A 25738-nucleotide genomic window follows, 5' to 3' on the forward strand; every position below is an offset into this window, starting at 1 on the left:
TAGACTGGGACTCAGTGCTCATTCGAATGCTAATGTGTACACATGTCTTGCTTGTCAACTTACTCTGTGACTTATATGTGTTGTGTCGTTCTGAAATATATGTGTTAAACTTGACGTTATAACACCATATAGAAGAGACATTAAGTCACAGGCAGGCACAATGAAAACCCTCACCAGCCAGAGACAGTAGCCATCTGTGAGTGAGTTGTTGATATGAGAGAGTTCTACTTCTGAGGAAGGACTATGTCCAAAAGCTTTAATATTTCTAGTATTCTTTGCATTGTGCCTGTCTGCAACTGAATGCCTCCTCTATGTGTTGAATAGCAATCTATTGTTTCCAAGCAAAAAATGTAATTGCGGTAGACTCTCAGTTGTCCATCTCATGAGTACCTGGCCTCCATACTATCAGGCCTACTTACTCTGACCTACTTAATTAAGACCATAATCATATTTCTCCATGATAAAATTAGGACTTAATTACTGTACATACTGTGCTTTTCCAAAACTTTAGCGAGCAGGTGCTGCCTACAATGTTTTATGCATCTTTTGTGTTTCTGGCACATCAGTAGTCACAATTAAAAGGTACATATTGTATTGTTAATATTGAATAAATTACCAGAACCACTTTTCAACAGATGATACTTAGAAGCCTTGATACTTAGAAACCATCTTCCTGCACTCACAAACAACCATGAACACACATACAGAACAGCTCTGTTGGCAAATCTGTGCTCTTTGTTTCTTGAGTTCCACATACCAGACGACTAATGTGTGTGAATTATTAAATTGATGCTTTGTACAGTCTCAGTATTTTAATTAAAGAGCCCAAAATGGGCAAAAAAAGATTTGTGATGACAATGGATCAGAAACTACATGCTGTAGTGGGATTGGATTCTGGTGTAGGAGACAAAACTATTGATTTGGAGGAAGGGGTAGGCAAAAGTACTGTTCGAGACTGGAAGAAAAATCAAGCAGAAATTAAAAAGTGGTGTACTTCCCAATGTAGTGGAAGTGGAATAAAAGTAGGGGAGACAATGTTGAAAGGTAAGCACAATGAGAAGTTGAGGAAGCTTTATTCCTGTGGCATGAACATTTAAGAGGGAAAGGTTTGTCCCTTACTGGGCTGATATTGCAGGAAATGGCATTGCAATTTCAGCAGCAAGAGAGAAATTTCAGCATTGACCACCAGCGATGGATGGTTGGATTGTTGGAGAAAAGATTCAATATTTGGCTGATTAAAGTTAGTGGCCAGGTTTTATCCACTTACAAAGAGGCTGTACCATTGTTTAAAGACTATTTTTCAAATAGGACATTTCTGGTAAACAGTTGTTCAATTGCGTTAAGAGTGATTTAAATTATTAGATGCACCATGCAAAAATGGTTGCTTCAAAAAAGGAAGCTGCAGCACCTGGATACAAGAAAAGGAAGGAATGAGTTATCAAACTGGCTTGCAGTAATGCAACTGGTAACCTCAAGCTTGGCCTTACATAAGCAGGGAAATCATGGAAACCTACAGGTTTCAAAAACCTGAAAAATTGGGACTCACTGCCCCTACACTACATTGATCAAATGAAAGTGTGCATGAATTCAGAAATCTTCAAAACCTGGTTCCAAAATTAATTTGTACCAGCTGTGGAGAAATATTTGAAAAACAACAATTTACTGAGGATAGCTCTGCTGCTTTTCTGCCAGTGATTAACTCTCAAACGGAGATATCAAAGCATTGCTTTTACAGTTAAATGTGACAGTTGACCAGGGAAGTTTTGAAATGCTCAAGAAGTATTTCCACCATCTTCTCAGTTTGTTGATGTCAGCAATTGAAAATAACTGAGACTGTGTGACCATTCTAAAGAGGACTGACCTCCTAAACGTCATCAGATGGTTGGTCAAAGCATGGGAAGAAATTTTGAACATGTCACTTGTAAGGCCTTGAAAAAATGTTATAGACCTTGGAGGTGAACATTTTACTTTGAATCCATGTATGAAATCCGAAGTCAAAGATACAAATGATGAAATCACTTTGTTGCTCTAAAATGTACTGGGCTATGAGGAAGTTGATGCAGAGGACGTCACAGAATGGATGGGAAATGATGAAGTTGATGATTTTACTGACAATAATATTGTGCAAATGGCAACGCAGAGAGAAGTAACACAAGAGGAGGAAGAAAATGTCAAAAATCATTGCCAGTATCTCAAAATGTTTTGATGTTGCTGCTTCAATCAATTCTACATAAATTAATCCTGACCCATTGCTCATGAAATTAGTTGCATATTGGACTTCCTTAGGGATTCCAGATGGGATATTATCATTATTAATTTCAGTTTCTGGTGATTTCTCAGTGGATGCTGCTCTGTTCTGAGTTAGTAGTCCTTGGTGGTGTTGTACCCATTCTTGCACACTAATGAGGTTTATGTCCACTTTATCTTTATTCTGTGTTCTCATTGCTTTAAATATCTTCCAGCTTTATTTGTCCCCAATACTTTTTTCTCTCCCTTTGCCAGTTTTCTGCCAAGCTTCATTCTTACCCTTAATCTGCTCTCTGTTTATCTTTTCTTCTAATTGTCTGATTCTGAGTTTAACTGTTTGTTATATGTTTTTTTCTTATTTGCTACTTTATCTTAGATTGTGTCACCCCAACACTTATCAAAATTTCTGTTCTTCTTCTTTTTCTCCTTTCCAGTGCTTCGTAAGATGCCTTATGAATGGATTCTTTAACCGTTTCATACATCTTATCTTCTAAGGTCCCTTCAACAGTGGCAAGTTTTTCTGCTAGCCTTAACTGCTATAAAAATGGGCAGATTTATGGTCAAGACTCTGTAAGTTGTATTGGACATTAGTGACTTTGTGTGATTCAGTCTCCAATTGAATCTGTGTGCCCTCAATAAACATGAATAAGATCTAGAATTGGCAGACATGGTGTGATCCACATTCTGCACCTCTCATAGTCCTTGTTGTTTAAATTTATACTTAAATTAAAAACCAGATCTAATTAAAATAACTGATTTGACACTAGGGGTTTCACCAGCATTTTAGTGCATAACAGGCACGGTCACTTCTATACAGCCTCTCTTCTCAGTTTTTTGTACACACTTCTTTCTAAGCATTCTTCTGTCTGACTACAATGCTCAAGTTGATTCTTTTGCCCACAAAAACTTTTTTTTATATATTATGAAGTAATATATCAGTATTGTTTGTTGAAAAACTCTGACATTCCAATAGATGTGTTAGCCAGTAATGTTGCCATGTCAGACTTCATAATAGAAACTTAATTTGTGTTAATTTATGTGGAAAGTATGACCAAAGCATGATGAATAATAAATCACAAGTATGTACAAACCAATGTCCTCATTCGACAGTGAAGCTGGTCTACAGATATCAACAACTGAAGATGGGTATTAAATTTGTTCTCTTTTTGGCCTTTGCTTTCCCAATGCAAATATTTGGTGCCTTATTAGCACTGGACTTGACAGACAGGATGTGACCACAAACAAAGATTTATGCGACACTTAAAATTCATGGGAAATTTCTATTTTTTTTTTTATTTTTTTTTTTTCTTTTTTTTTTTTTTTTTTTTTCCCAGCTCTCTCATGGCTCCATCCATACTTCTGTCCATCTCAAGCCTACTTGTTACTAACTGTACCTGCTTTATGACAGGTGTCATCACTTCCACACCACGAAATCATTCCCATGTTGCTAGTCTCCCATGGACAGTGCATCTGCACTGATGAGAATTCTCTTGCCCAGTATGCTGAAGGCCTCAATAAAGCATTCACAGACAGGTATTATTCACCTGACCTAGTCCACAGACAGACTTTTCATATCATATTTTCACACACCCCTAATTCTCTCATCACCTCCAAGAACCAGCTGCAAAAGAGCAGCCCCACCCCCTCACTACACAATATTGTTCCAGACTGGAACAACTGCATCACATCCTTTGCCACAGTTTGAACTATCTATTGTTGTTCCCGGAAATGAGAACATTCTACCCACAATCTTTACCACAATTTGAAGAGTGGTATCCTACTGCCCACCTAATTTACACAGTATACTGGTTCATAACTATACCACACCCACCCCCACATCCAACCATTTGCCACATTGGTCACATCCCTGCAGAAGACTTAGGTGCTAGACAGGCCTTATTCATGCACCCCACACGTCCTGCACAAGTCAGGTGCTATCTGGATCCTTTCCCCCAGCAATAGCTTTTTTTTTATTTCAACTAGGTTGATGGGAGCTGACCTTGGAAAACATCCTTAGTTCCTGTAATCCTGCTAGCCTAATTCTCTGTTACCCCCCAGCTCCAAACCCACATCCAACATACCCCAGAACCATAACCCCACCTCATCATCCAACTACACATCTTCCCTACAGTCTCTCCTTCCTCTGTTCTGTCAACCCCTTCCAGTCCACTTCTCCATGTCTTCATCAACATGTGCTGTACAAACACACTGGAGCCCATATCTGTGTATCATATTTCTATCTCATGGTCACTGAAGTATATCTGCTTCAGTGGCTGCTTGTTAGTGTCCTTGCATTTGCCAAACACCTGAATGACTGTGAAAGGTGCGTAGATTTGGTAATCTATATAGCTGTCCTCTTGAAATGTCATGTGTGCCCTCCATGGTAGGTTTCTGCACCAGTTTACTGTGTTACCCATGCCAGCTCGTCTGCCTTTATCTCAGTGTCCACGGGCAGGGACACTAAATCCATGAAACCAACCAATAATATGACAAAACTGACATTGTGATACTTCTTGCAATTGTACACTGAAATAAATTCAATGCTGGCAAGTGAAAATTTGTGCTAGATGAGGATGTGAACCTAAATTTCCTGCTTTACATGAGTTGTCACCTTAACTGCTTTGGTTATCAAAGCTTGTTTCCCACCCAACCCATTTTCCCATCTTGCTGCACACTACATACAAGGGGCAGTTGAAAAGTTTCTAGCTAGACATTGTTACCATAATGTCTCGCACAAACACCACAACCTACTTTTATGGTGACCCTTTGTGGATATGCCAGTCAAATTTCACAGCTCCAGCTTCATTTGTTTTCCCACTAGGATGTGTTGTACACCTAGTGTAAGCAAAATGCAAATATCAAGAGAATCAAGAACCATACTGTGATTGAATATCGTCATTTGTAGGAAATAATGCCCAAGGAAATTGTGGAAGACATGCAGAATACACTTAAGGACAGTGCTCCATCATATGCAACAGTGAAAAACTGGGTGTCTGACTTAAAACGTGGAAGAATGAGTGTGGAAGATGAGCCAAGAAGCAGAATGCCTTTCACCATTGTCACTGATGAAACAGTGGCTGCAATTCACAATACGACTTTGCAGGATCATCAAACAATGTTGCAGCATATTGAAACCACATTTGGAATCTCCCATGGGCATGCTCATGACTTTCTTGTGAATATTTTGGGAATGTGGAAAGTTTCATGTTGTTGTGTCCCAAAAGACTTGAATGCAGATCAGAGGTAGTAGCATGTGCAGTGTTGTGAAGAAATGGTCTGCCAATTTGAGGCAGATGAAGATGGCTTCTTGCAAGTTATGTAACAATGGATGAAATGTGTGTTCACTACTTTGATCCTGTGACAAAATAACAGCCACAACAATGGAAACCTCCTTCATCCCCTAGCCAAAAAAATTCCAGGTGCAAAAAACAGCCAGTAAGGTGATGGTGTCGGTCTTCTGGGATGCAGAAGAGGTAATTATGGTGGATTACTTGCAAAAGGACATAACTATCAATGCATCATTCTATTGTATCCTCCTGCACTGTTTGAGAGAAAGATTAAGAAAAAGTGGGGTAGAAAATTGGCGCTTGGAGTTCTTTTGCATCAGGACAACACACCAGCACACAGAGCCCTCACAACACTGGAAACACTGCATGACTGTGGGTTTAAATTCTTAAGCCATCTGCCATATTCTCCAGATTGGCTACATCTGACTTTTTTCTTTTCCCAAACCTTAAAAAATACCTCAAAGGATAACGATTTGACAATGATGAAGCAGTGAATGCTTGCTTGGACTTTAAAATGAAAATCTTTTATTTGGATAGATTGCAGAAGTTATCTGAGTGTGCCCACAAATGTATTAGTGTACAAGGGTATTACACTGAAAAATAAATTGGTGTTATGAAATTTCTGTCATTCTTTATTTGTCAAGCTAGAAACTTTTTGACCCCCCCCCCCCCCCCCCCTCGTATGTAGCACATTGTGTATGTTACCCTCACAGCTTGCACTCTCATGCTGGTCCCCCTAGAGGTTGGAGAAAGAGTGCATCTGCACTGAATAGTCTTTAATTGTCATCAAGGTGCATACATTTGTATGTGTAGTGCTGTTCTTTCAGACATATCTGAAAGAACAGAAACCATTGTTTTTGATTTTCACAGCCATATACATACATAACCAAATTGAAATTCTGACATTTGGGTAACAAAATAAATTCAATGCTGATGAGTGAAAATTTGTGCCAGACCAGGATTCAAACCCGGGTTCCTGCTTCACATTAGCATTTGTCTCAACTGTTAGGCTGTTCTTTAGAGCATGTCTGAAAGAATAGACACCACACATATAAATACATTTGCCTTGATGGCAATTAATAATCATTCAGTCCAGATGCACTCTTCATCTGACCTCTTGCAGGAATCAGCATGAGGCTGCAAGCAACAACAAGGGTAATGGACAGGGGACACTATAAATGTAGTGTGTGATAAGTTGGGAATTTGGGTTGGATGGGAAACTTGTTCAGATAGTTGAAGCAGTTAAGGCAACAGCTCACACAAAGCAGAAGTCCAGTTTCGAGTCCCAGTCCAACATAGATTTTCACTTGTCACAATTGAATATATTTCAATGTCCAATCACAGCAAATGTGAGATTTCAATTTCGTTACGTACACAGACAGCTGTAGGATTAAAAACAAATGGTGTCTGTTCTTTTGGGCAAGTTCAAAAGAACAGACACCACACATATAAACAAACAATAATAATTCTCAGTTGAAATTAAAATAAACAATAATTCCAGGCAGAAATTCACATGAAAAAATTCCTGAGTGAAGCCGATATTAAGTCCTAGTACTATTCAATGCATGCATATTCTAACAATTATATTAAGCAAAGTTCCATTAAGCCTGGCAGGGGTGAAAACTACACATTATTAAGTCGAAGTACTATGCAACACAACCCTAAATCAGTTCAGGTAAACAGCAATGGTGGTCTTAGTTCAGTTGCAAGAGGCAAAGTCAGATAATAGCAACTAAGGGACAGACTGCTGCTAGCTGGTCTTATACATGCATGACTGGCCCACAATCTCAGTGGCATTTCTACCACAGATGCCCTAACCAGACTTGGATGATGTTACGCATATTGATACATCCATATCTTCCATTTGCAGATTCAATGGGGTTACTAGCAGTTCATTTTAACTTGTTCAACTGGACCAAAGGAATTTTACACAAAGAGTTTTTTCTCATTCATTCATTCATTCATTCATTCATTTACTGTGTTCTGTAGACCTCATCAAGGAGATGTGGAATGAGTTAAAGTGCACATTAACTAGAGAGAGGCAACTATTAGAAACTTAATGTTTACAGCATTTTGAAATAAACTGTCATTTAATAGTATCTGTGCCTATAAATGTAGCTCAATAAATTAGCAGGTAAGCTGCTACTCCTTCAGTTTTGTTAACTAAATGCTTTAATCTTCTATTGATAGTTCAATATTTACTTTACTACAATGGTGTTTAAAAAAACTCACCTAAATTAGTAACAATTGAATACAACTATTTCTTATGCAGATGTACATTGACACTGGTATATGCTATGTAGCAGGATTTTTAAGTCTTTGACTCTACATAACAACATAAGATGAAGTACAAAATATAGTAGTAAAAACTTCAAACAGCCAGTATCACTAATTATAATTTTATTTTTCATGACCAGTCTTGGGAAATCTGCCATCATTGGATCTTATGCAAATACATCTCAAATTTTCATAAGATCTTCTGATGGCTACATAGATTTGCCAAAACCAGCCATCAAAAATAAAATTATAATCAGTGATATTGGCTGTTTGAAGTCTTCAGTTCTAAATTTTACATTACTCTAGATTGCTCCCACACTTGAACAATATCAAGCATACATAAGATTTAGGAGTAGTGGCTAATGAGATAAGTCTTTAATTTTCTTTGGAACCAATAGGGATTCTGAATTTCTTGATTTGCATTAAATAAGAGCTCATTGAATACCTTTGCACTGAAGTACATAACTCTGACACTAGAAAAGAACACAAAGTCTACAAGAAAACTGAGTGAGCTGGTGCATTGGTAAGGCATTTGACTTGTATTAGATGGCAGTTTAAATCCCATCCAGCCAACCAGATTTTGGTTTTCTGTAATTGCCCTGAATCGCTTAAGGCAAATGGCATGATGGTTTCTTTGGAAGGGCATGGCTGATTCTCTGTCTTGCTCCAATTCAGGCTTTTGCTCTGCCTCTAATGATAACATTAGCAACTGGCCATTAAACCTTGATACTACTTACCTCTACATAATTCTGTGTTTTATATTACTACTTTGTATATCACAGTTCAGCTGAAACTGATTCTTGTTATTAATAACAAACAACCAATAAGGGAAGTGAGTGTAAGAGTTCCATATTCCTTACAAAGACCTATGCAAGACTTGTGGTTATCTACTTTACTAATGAATAAATACTGCTGAATAAATGCTTTATTTATTCTTCCACAAGGAAGCAAGGAATGAAAATATACAAAATAGGCCAACAGGCTTGCGCTTAGGACAGATACTCCAAGAGTAAAACATGCTAAACTAAGAATCCAGATTACATTAGCTGTGTGTAGAATCCATTTTAGCTTATCATCCAGCTGTACTGCTAATAATCTGTCATTAGCAGGTTGTTTCTGCATTTCTGCTTGATTTGAATTGCATAATATGAATCATCATGGCTTTATGAGTTGAAGTGTTTGTGTGAACCATTTGGAGGCATGTTGATCTATCATCAGAGCTGTGTCTGATCATTATGATTAAATCATCAGCAAACATCACAGTTTTTTAAAGGATCCTTAATATTATTGGAAGATCATGTATGTGAGTCCAGTGTGAAGATGAACCCTGATGTTACACTCCTTCATTCTGAGCTTAGTTTCATTCCTATGACACTGTCGGGCAATGTGGCCAAATGCTTACTAATATGGGAGACAAATACTGTTAATGCCATAACACATTAGCTTGTCAATAAGAACGTTTTGATCCATAAAATCAGTAGCTTTGTCCATTTCACTTAATATATCAATATGAAACAATGACTCCACATAGGAATAACAAAAATGTAAGAAATAGGACAGATTGCTACTCACCATAAAGATGACATGTTGAGTTGCAGACAGGCACAACAAAATGACTGTTACCCAAGCAGCTGTCAGCCAAAGCCTTGCTCAGCAAAGAAAACATACATACTTTCACACAAGCAAGCACATCTCACACACTCTGGGCTGACACCAGCAGCAGCTCTGACTGGTCGGAGCTGCCAGTTGTGGCAGCCAAGTGAGCAGGAGATGTGAGAGTGTGAATGTTTTCTTTGCTGAGGCAGGCTGTGGCCAACAGCTGCATGAGTAACAGTCTTTTTGTTGTGCCTGTCAGCAAATCCAGGATGGAATAATGACAATATTTTGAAAAGGATAGATTGCTACTCACCATATAGAAGAAATATTGAGTCTCAGTCAGGCAAACAAGACTGCTAAACAAGCAAGCTTTTGGCCAAATGGCCTTCTTCTGTATTAGACAACATACATACACACATTCTGCAAACACAACTCACACACACAACCACTGTCTCTTGGCTGCTGATGCAGGAGCCCTACAACATCAAGTAAATTATTATTTTGTATATGTCCATACATTTTTTAAAAACTTTTTTACTTATGTAAAATAAAATTGTCTCTATCTTTTAGGTGCACTAAATTGGCACTCATAAGCCAACAGTAATTCTGTGCAATATTTGTTGGATATGCAACACGGCACCAGGCCACTGATGCATTACTCTTCAAATAGTCTGCCTATGGCAGCTGTGCAGGCCAGATACCAGAGGCTACCTGCAGTGGATCACAAGACTTGTATACACTGCATAACATTGCCACACAGCCTACCGAAGCCCTCCTCTATATAAAGACATCGCAGCCAGGGCTCCTTTTCAGATTGTGTTCTACTGCTTTTGTACTGTTTCTAAGTTTGCTGCTTACTTGAATGTAGATAAATAAACTCTTGTTCTTGGAGGCCACACTGTTGGTTGTGTCTAGCATTATGGCACAATTGGTGATGAGTGTGGTGTTCACTTCTGTGTGCTCAATCTATTTGGTCATTCCATCTGTCCTGTCCATGGGGGAAATGCTCAAATCTCTCCTTGGGTAGCAGCAAGCTCTTGCAGTTTATATCATGAATTTTTCAACTACTCTGACTACACAGGCTTCTACACTGGTGGTGAACTCACCACCCTTTTTCTTTTATGCTGGTGCAGCTGAAAACTGAGAGCCTTATGTGAAGTGGCTTCAGCAACACTTTCTCAGTTTTGGTGTCGCTGATGCCAACATGTGTAAGGCTTTGTTCCTTTCTTGGATTTTGCCTTGAATTTACCAGTTGCTGTGCCAGTTAGCCCCACTCCAGAAACTAACATCACTTTTGTTTGACTAAATGTGTACTTTGTTGTCCATTTAGCACCGTAAGTGCAAACATGTCATTGCAGTATATGTCAAGTTCTGTCGATGTCATAAACAGCCCCACAGTCCTACCAAGCCTGGACTGCCAAACTCCATGGCCTCAGTCACAAATGCCAGTTTGTTACTGATACTCATCATGATTCCTATGCTCATTCTATGACCCAAGATGCCATTATTCAGTTAGCTCCCAACCAAGAAGTGCATCAATGTGCACTACAGTGAGAGAATCCATCTTTGGCTGAAATAAAAATAAATACTGCTCAATCTTTTGAGGTATCTCTTACTACTGATGATCAGATTGAGGCTTGGGGTGACATCACTGCTGTGGCTCCTGTTCCTGGTTGTCAGGTGACCACTAGCTTTTTGGGAGGGGAGGACAAAGTGGCAGCCTTGCAAACATGGTTTTCACACCAGACTGGACAGAAACATGCCAAACACCACCACCAGCAACAATAACAACAGCAGCAGCAGCAGCAGCAGTGCTCAATGCTCCCGTATTGCCCATACTGTTCTGTGGCAGGGCCGCATAATAACAAACTGTTCATTGAAGTGAGTGATGGACAAAGTGCTCTGACTACAAGTGGACATGGGTGCAGCTGTGACTCACAGACATATGGAGTTGGGATCTCCAGCATTGTCTCCAGTTACTCGACGTTTGGTGAGCTACAAGCAGCATATTCCAATTTTGAGCAATTTATGGCTCCTACTGTGTATAAATATGTGGTTCATTTCTTGACTTTTCTTCGGTGGGTCACGCTGCCATCAATAATTTGTTTCATCTGGATGCTTTCAATGGTTTTGGTTTTTCCAATGCGGATTCTGTGCACCTCATTTTCGACCAGGTCCCTCACCAGCAGATGGGCCCATCCTGTCAATAAATTGCTCCATAAGTATATTGCTTTTCAATGAATGCCGGTCTGTAAGTGAGTGTTGCTGCTTTTGAAATCTAAATTATATTCTTCTCCCTGTTTGGCTACCTTCCATCCTGGCCACCACATGGTCTTCCTCCAGGTGCCTCTCAGTATGGCCTTGGGACCATTCTTGCATACTGTTATGAAGATGGTTCCAAATGTCTGAAAGCTTATGCCTCAAAAGCACTCAACTCCACTCAGCAGCACTATTCCCAAGTTGAAATGAAGTGCTTGCTATCGTTAACACCCTCAAGAAGTTTCATGTATTCTCATGTGTGTCTAAGTTCCACTTCAGTATGGACCACAAACCCTTGATTTTGTTGGTTAATCCTTCTGATTCTTTGCCCAACAAGGCTGCACGTGGAATCCAGTGTTGGGCCTTGTTTTTGTCTCATGAGAATTACAACTGTGAAATACACTCCTGGAAATTGAAATAAGAACACCGTGAATTCATTGACCCAGGAAGGGGAAACTTTATTGACACATTCCTGGGGTCAGATACATCACATGATCACACTGACAGAACCACAGGCACATAGACACAGGCAACAGAGCATGCACAAAGTCGGCACTAGTACAGTGTATATCCACCTTTCGCAGCAATGCAGGCTGCTATTCTCCCATGGAGACGATCGTAGAGATGCTGGATGTAGTCCTGTGGAACGGCTTGCCATGCCATTTCCACCTGGCGCCTCAGTTGGACCAGCGTTCGTGCTGGACGTGCAGACCGCGTGAGACGACGCTTCATCCAGTCCCAAACATGCTCAATGGGGGACAGATCCGGAGATCTTGCTGGCCAGGGTAGTTGACTTACACCATCTAGAGCACGTTGGGTGGCACGGGATACATGCGGACGTGCGTTGTCCTGTTGGAACAGCAAGTTCCCTTGCCGGTCTAGGAATGGTAGAACGATGGGTTCGATGACGGTTTGGATGTACCGTGCACTATTCAGTGTCCCCTCGACGATCACCAGTGGTGTACGGCCAGTGTAGGAGATCGCTCCCCACACCATGATGCCGGGTGTTGGCCCTGTGTGCCTCGGTCGTATGCAGTCCTGATTGTGGCGCTCACCTGCACGGCGCCAAATACGCATAGGACCATCATTGGCACCAAGGCAGAAGTGACTCTCATCACTGAAGACGACACGTCTCCATTCGTCCCTCCATTCACGCCTGTCGCGACACCACTGGAGGCGGGCTGCACGATGTTGGGGCGTGAGTGGAAGACGGCCTAACGGTGTGCGGGACCGTAGCCCAGCTTCATGGAGACGGTTGCGAATGGTCCTCGCCGATACCCCAGGAGCAACAGTGTCCCTAATTTGCTGGGAAGTGGCGGTGCGGTCCCCTACGGCACTGCGTAGGATCCTACGGTCTTGGCGTGCATCCGTGCGTCGCTGCGGTCCGGTCCCAGGTCGACGGGCACGTGCACCTTCCGCCGACCACTGGCGACAACATCGATGTACTGTGGAGACCTCACGCCCCACGTGTTGAGCAATTCGGCGGTACGTCCACCCGGCCTCCCGCATGCCCACTATAAGCCCCTCGCTCAAAGTCCGTCAACTGCACATATGGTTCACGTCCACGCTGTCGCGGCATGCTACCAGTGTTAAAGACTGCGATGGAGCTCCGTATGCCACGGAAAACTGGCTGACACTGACGGCGGCAGTGCACAAATGCTGCGCAGCTAGCGCCATTCGACGGCCAACACCGCGGTTCCTGGTGTGTCCACTGTGCCGTGCGTGTGATCATTGCTTGTACAGCCCTCTCGCAGTGTCCGGAGCAAGTATGGTGGGTCTGACACACCGGTGTCAATGTGTTCTTTTTTCCATTTCCAGGAGTGTACATTTTCAGTCTAACAAGCAGCATGCCAACACTGACACACTGTCCTGGTTTCCAGTGGGGACAGATCCTACTTTTGATCAGGATGAGTTCATTTGGTTTTGCTAGATGCTGAAGTGCAACATACAGTGGAAAGGCTTCCTACGGTGGGCTTCAGGATCGTAGCTGTTGTTGCTACGAATCCATTTCTGCGCCAAGTTGTTTATCTTATTCAGCATGTTTGGCTGGACAGGTCTCTGGGCAGGGCTTCTGATCTTTATGTAATTATTCTGCCCTCTGCCACCACCTATCAGTGTTCAGTGGCGCTGTTCTCTTAGCTGTGGATGCACTATTGCCGAGTGGCACAATCCCACGCACCCTTCAGCTGGATGTGCTTCAGCAACAACATCTGGGACACTGGGGGTTCTCTCAAACGAAGTCATTGGGTAGGTGACACATTTTGGCTTGGCATCAATGGTGATATTGTGCATCTTGTTGCAGCCTGGTCTCCATGTGCTACGCAACAGGTGGTGCTTTGGGTAACGCGCTCTCCATGGTCCACACTGCTGCATTCTTGGAAACACCATGCCAATTTTGCAGGACCATTCCTCAGTTTTTAATGGTTGCTGGTTGTCGATGCATTCTCTAAATTTCCACACATTATCCACTGTTGTTCTATGTCAGCCATGGCTGTGGCTCAGGCCCTCTCACAACTGTTTTCTATTGAAGTATTGCCTTATGCACTTCTAATGGATAACAGCCCATGATTTGTGCCTCAGACCTTCCATGATTTCTGCACCATGTGATTGCTCCTCCATTCCTCCAGCAATCTGACAGCAAGCAGAATGTCTCTTCTGCTCATTCACGCTTCAAATGAAACAGTATGTTGTGGACTCCCATGGATGACACCTTGATGTACTTCTTGAGTTCCTACAGGTTTACACACCGCTAGGGGGATTGGAGTCCAGCTGAGATGCTTCACAGTTACCAATCATGTGCCCTCCTGCTCTAGCTCATGCTGCATCACCAACATCTATCAGCATGGCCCTCCATATAATTCACTCCTGACTCAGTGATCTGGGCTTGGGGTTTTGGCCATCTACCAAAGCGGATCCTGCCTCTGTATGGCGTGCACCAATAAAGGCCTGATAGCGCCTCACCATGATTAACTGCATCCTCGCGCCATGACGAGGTCTGCGGGTCTGATGCCACTGCCGCTGCCCTTGCCTCCTCCCTCAGTACCTGAACCAGTTGTGAGGGGAGTCCTGCTGCAGGGGCAGACCCATCCTCCTTGTATATATCACAGGCTCCTGCCTCTCCTCTGGGCTCCTATGCCCTGATGCATGCAGTTCTGTTGCCTGCTGGACCAGCGTCATCAGGTCCTTCATGACTAGTGTCCCTGGCATTGTCACTATTGGCACTGTTCCACCACATTGAGGATCCAGACATCAAAATGTGGCCAGCACCCTTATCGCCAGTGCTCCTTTATGGCACTTCATGAGGGCAAGTGCTGCACGTGTCTGCAGACACATCACTTCCATTCCGGAATCTCCTGCCACTACCATCAACACCTGCAGTACCTGCCACATAAATCAAGGATGTATCATTAGTCACCCCAATGCCCACATCAGAGGAGTGCCTTTATCCCAAGAGGGGACAGGTGCTATAACCCTGCATGCAACACCTGGATATGCACTGCACCACTATCAGCGTGCAACAATCCAAATAGGCTGCCAATGGCAGCTGTGTGGGCCAGCTAACAGAGGTCACCTGCATTGGGTCACAAGACTAGTGTGCATGGCATGTCATCTGGTGCACCACCTATTGGAGCCTACCTCTAAATGTAAAGACAGCATGGCAACTGCTCTATGCATATTCTGTCTGCATTTAACACACTTCCCCTGCCTGACCCATGCACTGCAATTTATGACTGAAGTGCATGGCAGTTACACAGAGGTATATAATAATTTGATAGACCCAAAAACAGTTTCTCAAAGCCTTGTGCAATTTGTCACTCTACAGAAAATAGCTACCAAAAATAGTATTATTGTCTGATCCTGTCCTAATGAGATGAGGTACCTGGAATGACAATGTCACTTTTTAATGAACGTTTTTAAGTTGTTAAATCTGTGACTGGTTCACTTCCAAAGGAATCTTTAGTTTCTGTATGAGAACAACAAAACGCTTTCACTGAAGCTAAAACTAAAAATGCTGTGGTGTGCATCCAGAACATCTCCAGATTCCTTGTGAGCAGCATTAAAGGATTAGAATCTATCAGAATGGCTTTGCAGACATCTTTAGAATTTGTTGAGAATGTCAAATGGAAGCCAACTAACACAAGATGTGGATACTGGGCTATGGATTATGAATAAGACTGACATTGTTTAGACATTAAATCCAGGCTATTCAACTTCTGATACTGTCTGCAATATCTTCAGTGCTGGAGAAGAATGCACTCTCCAGGAATCTCTCCTCTTCTTAAATGCTCTATCAATGTCCTGTGATTTGGAGAGATCATTTTTCTCCCAAAGAAACATTCTTTCTCATCAGTGACATTCCCATGAGTGGAGATTTGGAGAAGTACCAGGTTATTCACTGGTCTTCAGAATACTGGACTTCAGAATGAAAAGCAAAGTAGGGTATCTTAGTAACTTCAGTAAATGTGGACATTTTAAAAAAACAGGTGTAACTGAAAATAACTTTCTTTTATTAATGTGGTAAAAATAAGAATGACAGACAAAAATAAAATACTCAGATTAAAATTGGTATAAGATGTGGATTCAGTCTTTCACCACTGCTGTTCAATCAATACATCAAAGAAGCAAAGACAGAAGTAAAAGAAAGTTTCAGGAGTGGAATTAAAATTCAGTGTGATGACATTGCTATCCTCAGCGAAAGTGAGGAAGATTTCCAGGATCTGTTGAATGGAATGAAATCGTCTGAGCACAAATTATGGATTGAGAGTAAACTGATGAAAAACAAAAGTAATGAGGAGTAGCAGAAATGAGATCAGTGATAAACTTAACATCAAAAGTAGATGAAGTGAAGAATTCTTCTACCTCAGAAACAAAATTACACATGAGGGACAAACAAAGCAAACAGGCTATAAGAAGCAGACTATCACAGGTAAAGAGGGATTCTTTGCAAAAAGAAGTATACCAGAATCAAACATTGGACTTAATTTGCGGAACAAATTTCTGAGAATGCACATTTGGAGCATGGGATTGTATGGAAGTGAATCATGGAATTTGGGAAAAATGGAAAAGAAAAGAATCAAAGCATTTCAGATGTGGTGCTACAGAAGGATGCTGAAAATTAAGTGGGTGGATAAGAAGAGGTTCCCTGCAGAATCATTGATGAGAGGAATGTTTGCAAAGCACTGACAACAAGAAGGGACAGAATGATAGCACATTTTTGTAACATCAGGGAATGATTTACGTGTTAGTTAAAGGAGTGGTAGAGGATAAAAACTGTAGGGGAAGGCAGAGACTGGAATATATCCAGCAATCAACTGAGGTCAAAATGTGCAAATGCTACCTAAGATGAGTTGGCATAGGAAAGGAATTCGTGGTGGGTGGCGTAAAACAAGCTGGAAGATTGACAAAAAAATACATTCAAAATAAAGTAATGTAAAATGTACCTTCTTAATATAGTTTTTGTGCTTCTGGTAGTTTTAACTGTATATTAAGGTAACACAGTAGGCTATAATGTAATTCAGAAGTTGATTTTGGTTTGAAATTATTGTTTTATGTTAAATATTTAATAAGATTTTTCAATATTACACATTTTCTTACAAATTTTACCCATTTTCGTTACACAAATATTGTATATTTTTTGTGTTGACATTATATAACAATCCAGGCTCTAGTAATGAGACAAAAAACATATGACTGAAATTAATTACCAGAAAATTTAGTGTGGGGTGATTGCCACTTCCCTAAGTAGTTTCACACCATGCCCATTTAGTCATGAATGGTGGATTACATTAGAAAGATAATTCTCATACTATGAGATTAATTTAATTTCCTGAACATTTTTTCAAAAGATGGTGGCAATTTATATGTCCTTTATGTTGCAGCTCCAAAAATTCCTAATCAAGAAGATTTATTATCCGTAAATTCGACATCAGTAATACTGTTTTTGGACTCCTGGCCAAGTGGTGGGTGTCCATTACAGTATTTTGTGGTGGAATATCGTGCAAAAGATCAAAAGTCTTGGACTCTTGTTTCAAACAATATCCAGCAAGAAGAGCTGGTAATCCCTGATCTTACACCTGCTACTTGGTACGCTATTCGAGCAACAGCTCATAATGATGCAGGTTCTCGTCAACATGAATTTGTGTTTGCTACGAGGACAAAAACAGGAGGTAAGTGTCAATTGTTAGTGATAAATGGTTACAGAGTTGCAAAGAAAATATTAAGAAGAATAAGTGGCCCCAACAAAGGCACATAGAAAGTGGTAGTTACTGTTGATAATCTTCCTATATGTGGCCTGTCATTAACCTGACTTGCAGTTGCAGGAGCTTTTACTGGTGACACATTCGTATTATTCTCCCTTATTCTCAGTTTTACCCATCACAAACAATGTTTTACAAAATCTTGCAACTGTGTTAATAATGATTTAAATAATAAAATATTGCACCAATTGCATTTTTCATGCACAGCACAAGGTACTTCGTGAACTTATTACTGTTTTCAAGATCTGTGGGAGTTCACATATATACAACTCTAATAAAAGTTATGTTGTGCTATGCATGAAAAAGCAACTGGTGCAGCATTTTCTTATTTAAATCATTCCCTTATTATCTTCTCCATCCACCTATCCAGTCCAGTGTTTTATGATCTTGTGTTGTTATCTTTTGTCACCAGCTGATAGGCTGGGAGCATGGGTTCCTGGAGAAATTTTATCCAATGGATGTTAAAATTCAGAAATTATCACTTTCTGATACCACATCTCCAATTCATTGAATTTCAAATTGCATCATCCTTTTGAAACTAAATTTGACAAGTACACAAAACTTAATATACCTCAAACAATTGATAGTAGTTATCCATTTAATAAGATACATTACTTTGATATTCAAATGGTAAGCATATTCAACATTACATGAAAAGTACATTTCTTTTTTTTTTTTTACTAATTTGAGTATTGGTTCTACATCTACATTGATACTCCGCAAGCCACCCAACGGTGTGTGGCGGAGGGCACTTTACGTGCCACTGTCATTACCTCCCTTTCCTGTTCCAGTCGCGTATGGTTCGCGGGAACAACGACTGTCTGAAAGCCTCCGTGCGCGCTCTAATCTCTCTAATTTTACATTCGTGATCTCCTCGGGAGGTATAAGTAGGGGGAAGCAATATATTCGATACCTCATCCAGAAACGCACCCTCTCGAAACCTGGCGAGCAATCTACACCGCAATGCAGAGCGCCTCTCTTGCAGAGTCTGCCACTTGAGTTTATTAAACATCTCCGTAACGCTATCACGGTTACCAAATAACCCTGTGACGAAACGCGCCGCTCTTCTTTGGGTCTTCTCTATCTCCTCCGTCAGACCGATCTGGTACGGATCCCACACTGATGAGCAATACTCAAGTATAGGTCGAACGAGTGTTTTGTAAGCCACCTCCTTTGTTGATGGACTACATTTTCTAAGCACTCTCCCAATGAATCTCAACCTGGTACCCGCCTTACCAACAATTAATTTTATATGATCATTCCACTTCAAATCGTTCCACACGCATACTCCCAGATATTTTACAGAAGTAACTGCTACCAGTGTTTGTTCCGCTATCATATAATCATACAATAAAGGATCCTTCTTTCTATGTATTCGCAATACATTACATTTGTCTATGTTAAGGGTCAGTTGCCACTCCCTGCACCAAGTGCCTATCCGCTGCAGATCTTCCTGCATTTCGCTACAATTTTCTAATGCTGCAACTTCTCTGTATACTACAGCATCATCCGCGAAAAGCCGCATGGAACTTCCGACACTATCTACTAAGTCATTTATATATATTGTGAAAAGCAATGGTCCCATAACACTCCCCTGTGGCACGCCAGAGGTTACTTTAACGTCTGTAGACATCTCTCCATTGATAACAACATGCTGTGTTCTGTTTGCTAAAAACTCTTCAATCCAGCCACACAGCTGGTCTGATATTCCGTAGGCTCTTACTTTGTTTATCAGGTGACAGTGCGGAACTGTATCGAACGCCTTCCGGAAGTCAAGAAAAATAGCATCTACCTGGGAGCCTGTATCTAATATTTTCTGGGTCTCATGAACAAATAAGGCGAGTTGGGTCTCACACGATCGCTGTTTCCGGAATCCATGTTGATTCCTACATAGTAGATTCTGGGTTTCCAGAAATGACATGATACGCGAGCAAAAAACATGTTCTAAAATTCTACAAGAGATCGACGTAAGAGATATAGGTCTATAGTTTTGCGCATCTGCTCGACGACCCTTCTTGAAGACTGGGACTATCTGTGCTCTTTTCCAATCATTTGGAACTCTCCGTTCCTCTAGAGACTTGCGGTACACAGCTGTTAGAAGGGGGGCAAGTTCTTTCGCATACTCTGTGTAGAATCGAATTGGTATCCCGTCAGATCCTTTTTGGTTCAATGTTCTTAAAGTTCACCCTCATATGATGATATCCAGGGTATACAATGAGTTCTGAAATAAAGGCAGAAAATATACAGGGTGTTTCAAAAATGACTGGTATATTTGAAACGGCAATAAAAACTAAACGAGCAGCGATAGAAATACACCGTTTGTTGCAATATGCTTGGGACAACAGTACATTTTCAGGCAGACAAACTTTCGAAATTACAGTAGTTACAATTTTCAACAACAGATGGTGCTGCGGTCTGGGAAACTCTATAGTACGATATTTTCCACATATCCACCATGCGTAGCAATAATATGGCGTAGTCTCTGAATGAAATTACCCGAAACCTTTGACAACGTGTCTGGCGGAATGGCTTCACATGCAGATGAGATGTACTGCTTCAGCTGTTAAATTTTTTCTGGATTCTGGCGGTACACCTGGTCTTTCAAGTGTCCCCACAGAAAGAAGTCACAGGGGTTCATGTCTGGTGAATAGGGAGGCCAATCCACACCGCCTCCTGTATGTTTCGGATAGCCCAAAGCAGTCACACGATCATCGAAATATTCATTCAGGAAATTAAAGACGTCGGCCGTGCGATGTGGCCGGGCACCATCTTGCATAAACCACGAGGTGTTCGCAGTGTCGTCTAAGGCAGTTTGTACCGCCACAAATTCACGAAGAATGTCCAGATAGCGTGATGCAGTAATCGTTTTGGATCTGAAAAATGGGCCAATGATTCCTTTGGAAGAAATGGTGGCCCAGACCAGTACTTTTTGAGGATGCAGGGATGATGGGACTGCAACATGGGGCTTTTCGGTTCCCCATATGCGCCAGTTCTGTTTATTGACGAAGCTGTCCAGGTAAAAATAAGCTTCGTCAGTAAACCAAATGCTGCCCACATACATATCGCCGTCATCAATTCTGTGCACTATATCGTTAGCGAATGTCTCTCATGCAGCAATGGTAGCGGTGCTGAGGGGTTGCCGTGTTTGAATTTTGTATGGATAGAGGTGTAAACTCTGGCGCATGAGATGATACGTGGACGTTGGCGTCATTTGGACCGCAGCTGCAACACGGCGAACGGAAACCCGAGGCCGCTGTTGGATCACCTGCTGCACTAGCTGCGCTTTGCCCTCTGTGGTTGCCGTATGCGGTCACCCTACCTTTCCAGCACGTTTATCCGTCACGTTCCCAGTCCGTTGAAATTTTTCAAACAGATCCTTTATTGTATCGCTTTTCGGTCCTTTGGTTACATTAAACCTCCGTTGAAAACTTCGTCTTGTTGCAACAACACTGTGTTCTAGGCGGTGGAATTCCAACACCAGAAAAATCCTCTGTTCTAAGGAATAAACCATGTTGTCTACAGCACACAGCAGAAAGACGACGTACAGAATGGCGCACCCACAGACTGCGTTGTCTTCTATATCTTTCACATCACTTGCAGCGCCATCTGTTGTTGAAAATTGTAACTACTGTAATTTCGAAAGTTTGTCCGCCTGAAAATGTACTGTTGTCCCAAGCATATTGCAACAAACGGTGTATTTCTATCGCTGCTCGTTTAGTTTTTATTGCCGTTTCAAATATACCGGTCATTTTTGAAACACCCTGTATGCAAAAAATTATTTATATCCCCATTCTGTTGACTGAAATGTAAATTAAAAATGAATAAATCCCATGGATATGGGGGAGGGGGGCATTAGATTTGATGTCATCTACAACAATTCCTATGCACAGAAAACATATCTGATCAAGTTAATAGATTTTTTTCGTCACTTTCAAATTTCTGTTTATAATGTTGACTGGCAAGACTAAAACTGAATACCTTGTGTTCTGAAAACTACATTTTTTGGCTTGGTTAGCAAAAAGTGTAGCCTAGGGTGTGTAACTGACTTGATGAATGTGAGAAAGCTTACAAAACCACCCTCAAATTGGCTGGTAAAATCGGCTTTTAACACCCTATGATTGAACCACGTCAATCATGTCTCTCAGTTTGTCACATTATTGTGCAGCCAAACCAACTGGAATGCTGGAAATGTAGTGCTATGACTGAATTTGAAGCTTTATTATACCCCATACAGTTGAGAAGGGCATAATGTCTGGAGAGGACATCTTTTGTCCTTGAAATTCTACACTTTTTCCCCCTCTCTGCTAGCACATAAAATCCATTTTCCTGTTTCAACTGATGCATTTGGACTCATAGATTAAATACAGGTGACTGTTTTCATCACAATCTACTGCAATTTCTCTGCCGTTTAAAATTTAATGTACAATTTGCAAACCATCACAGGTCTTTTTTGTCCGCAGACAAATGGTAAACTGCTATTGAAATTCCAATGCGTAGCAAATGGGTGGGGTGTTCTTGAGTGTACTGAGACAGGTAAGACGCACATACATTGCTTAGGTTGTACAGGAGCCTGCTCTTCGGGTACTGGACAGTCTTTTTAAACAGCCCAAGAATGGTTCTACTAAGAGAAAACAGAAAAGATCAGCTACACTATTTTGGCATGTTTCTGTAAAGGTTCACATCTGTCTCAGCTATAGAACAGTGCCAAAACAGCCACCACACCAAGGTATCAGCATAATTTCTCATGAACAGCATGAAAACCAAATAAATCCCAAGACAAGTAGTCACTGCTAAAATCACAGTATTTTCTGTAGCACTGAGCAATGTTACATCAGTAAATTAATAGGATTGCAGACAATCACTGGTAGAAATTAATGAGAATTCTGTAATGAATAAAAGCCTGTATCCCCTTGCAGATGCCTATGGATGTGAGCAATATCTGCCAACAGCTATAAAACCCCACACTTTCTTTCTTCATGCAAGCGTAAGAAGACAGACACATATTTATTTGTACTAATACTTTTAGGGTACTATTAGTTTTTCTCAGGTGCACATTATACAGGGTTATTACAAATGATTGAAGCGATTTCACAGCTCTACAATAACTTTATTATTTGAGATATTTTCACAATGCTTTGCACGCACATACAAAAACTCAAAAAGTTTTTTTAGGCATTCACAAATGTTCGATGTGTGCCCCTTTAGTGATTCGGCAGACATCAAGCCGATAATCAAGTTCCTCCCACACTCGGCGCAGCATGTCCCCATCAATGAGTTCAAAAGCATCATTGATGCGAGCTCGCAGTTCTGGCACGTTTCTTGGTAAAGGAGGTTTAAACACTGAATCTGTCACATAACCCCACAGAAAGAAATCGCATGGGGTTAAGTCGGGCGAGCGTGGAGGCCATGACATGAATTGCTGATCATGATCTCCACCACGACCGATCCAGCGGTTTTCCAATCTCCTGTTTAAGAAATCTCGAACATCATGATGGAAGTGTGGTGGAGCACCATCCTGTTGAAAGATGAAGTCGGCACTGTCGGTCTCCAGTTGTGGCATGAGCCAATTTTCCAGCATGTCCAGATACACGTGTCCTGTAATGTTTTTTTCGCACAAGAAAAAGGGGCCATAAACTTTAAACTGTGAGATTGCACAAAACACGTTAACTTTTGGTGAATTGTGAATTTGCTGCACGAATGCGTGAGGATTCTCTACCGCTCAGATTCGCACATTGTGTCTGTTCACTTCACCATTAAGAAAAAATGTTGCTTCATCACTGAAAACAAGTTTCGCACTGAACGCATCCTCTTCCATGAGCTGTTGCAAACGCGCCGAAAATTCAAAACGTTTGACTTTGTCATCAGGTGTCAGGGCTTGTAGCAATTGTAAACGGTAAGGCTTCTGCTTTAGCCTTTTCCGTAAGATTTTCCAAACCATCGGCTGTGGTACATTTAGCTCCCTGCTTGCTTTATTCGTCGACTTCTGCGGGCTACGCGTGAAACTTGCCCGCACGCGTTCAACCGTTTCTTCGCTCACTGCAGCGCGACCCATTGATTTCCCCTTACAGAGGCATCCAGAAGCTTTAAACTGCGCATACCATCGCCGAATGGAGTTAGCAGTTGGTGGATCTTTGTTGAACTTCATCCTGAAGTGTCGTTGCACTGTTATGACTGACTGATGTGAGTGCATTTCAAGCACGACATACGTTTTCTTGGCTCCTGCCGCCATTTTGTCTCACTGCGTTCTCGAGTGCTCTGGCGGCAGAAACCTGAAGTGTAGCTTCAGCCGAACAAAACTTTATGAGTTTTTCTATGTATCTGTAGTGTGTCGTGACCATATGTCAATGAATGGAGCTACAGTGAATTTATGAAATTGCTTCAATCATTTGTAATAGCCCTGTAACACAAAAATAGTGTAATACAGTATTTGGTATACATTCATACTCTTGAATTTACCAAATAAGGAAAAATCTCATTCTAAATCAATACAAGGGGTATAAAACAAAGTGTAGGGCTATAGGCACAGAACTGCTGAGTGAAACATGTTTGGCTGTCAAGAGGGCAATGTGTGAAAACTGTAGCAGAATATTACTGAAGGATCTCTAGGAAAATCCAAAGAAATTCTGGACATGTGTAAAGGCTGGTAGTGGTACCAAAGTCAGTGGCCAGACACCCATGGACAAGCCAGGGACTAAAAATGAAGGTAGCAAAGCAGAAGCAGAAATGATGAACTCAGATTTCAATTGTTCCTTTAAAAATGGAAATCCAGGCGTACTGCTCCAATTTAACTCTCATTCTGCTGAAAAGATGACTGATATCAATATTAGTTTCTGTGAAGTTGAGAAATATCTAGAATTGCTATAAAAAAAATAATAATAATAAATAAATAAATAAATAAATAAATAAATAAATAAAAACCTTGCTCAGCTGTTGGAATAAAAGCAGAGGTCACACCTGTTTACGAGAAGGATAGCAGAAGTATTCACAGAACTGCTACCCAATGTCCTTCACATCCATGTGTTGTAGTTTCTATGTAAAGATATATCTCAAACAGAATGACCTCATCCATGCCAACCAGCATGGATTCCAAAAACATTAATTATGTGAAACCCAACTCTAAATTTGCTCACATAATATCTTGAAAGCCATGGATTAAGGCAGTCATGTAGACACAGTATTCTTCAATTTCTGAAAAGCATCAGGCTCAGTATCATACCACTATAAAAGGCACAGTCATATGGGATATCAAGGTAAATTTGATACTGGATGAGGGATTTCTTGGTAAGGATAGCACAGCATGTTATCTTGAATGGAGAATTGTATTAGATGTAGGAGTAACTTTGGCTGTCTCCCAAGAAAGCATGTTGAGACCCTTGCTGTTGTATATCAATAACTTGCAGCCAATATTAATATAACCTCAGACTTTTCACAGATGTTGCAGTTATCTATAATCAAGTGCTGTCTAAAAAAAGATGCACAAATATTCAGTCTGAACTTGACAAGATTTCAAAGTGGTGCAAAGATTGTCAATTTGCTTTAAATGTATAGAAATCTAGAATTTGTGCACATCACAATAGAAAAAACATGTACTGTCTTACGATAACAGCATCAATAAGTCACAATTGGAATCAGTCACCTCATACAATTACGTGGGTGTTACAGTTTGTAGGGATACAAAAAGGAATGATCACTCAGACTCAATCATTGGTAAGCAGGCCGCATAGTTCAGTTCAATGGTAGAATATTAGGGAAATGCAATCAGTCTACAAAGGAGATCCCTTACAAATCACAATGTAGACCATTCTCGAATACTGC

At 41.0% G+C, this 25738-nt stretch overlaps 1 protein-coding gene across 1 annotated transcript in view; it reads left to right on the forward strand.

Annotated features, from left to right (window-relative positions):
• The window catches only part of LOC124616368 (Down syndrome cell adhesion molecule-like protein Dscam2), a 445499-nt gene that overhangs the window by 316291 nt on the left and 103470 nt on the right, over positions 1-25738 (forward strand). Inside the window, exon 24 of the mRNA XM_047144679.1 lies at positions 17546-17833. Coding sequence (XP_047000635.1) covers positions 17546-17833 — 288 coding nt within the window. The remainder of the gene's footprint in view (positions 1-17545; positions 17834-25738) is intronic.

Source organism: Schistocerca americana, chromosome 5, assembly GCF_021461395.2.
Source record: "Schistocerca americana isolate TAMUIC-IGC-003095 chromosome 5, iqSchAmer2.1, whole genome shotgun sequence".
Lineage (NCBI taxonomy): Eukaryota > Metazoa > Arthropoda > Insecta > Orthoptera > Acrididae > Schistocerca > Schistocerca americana.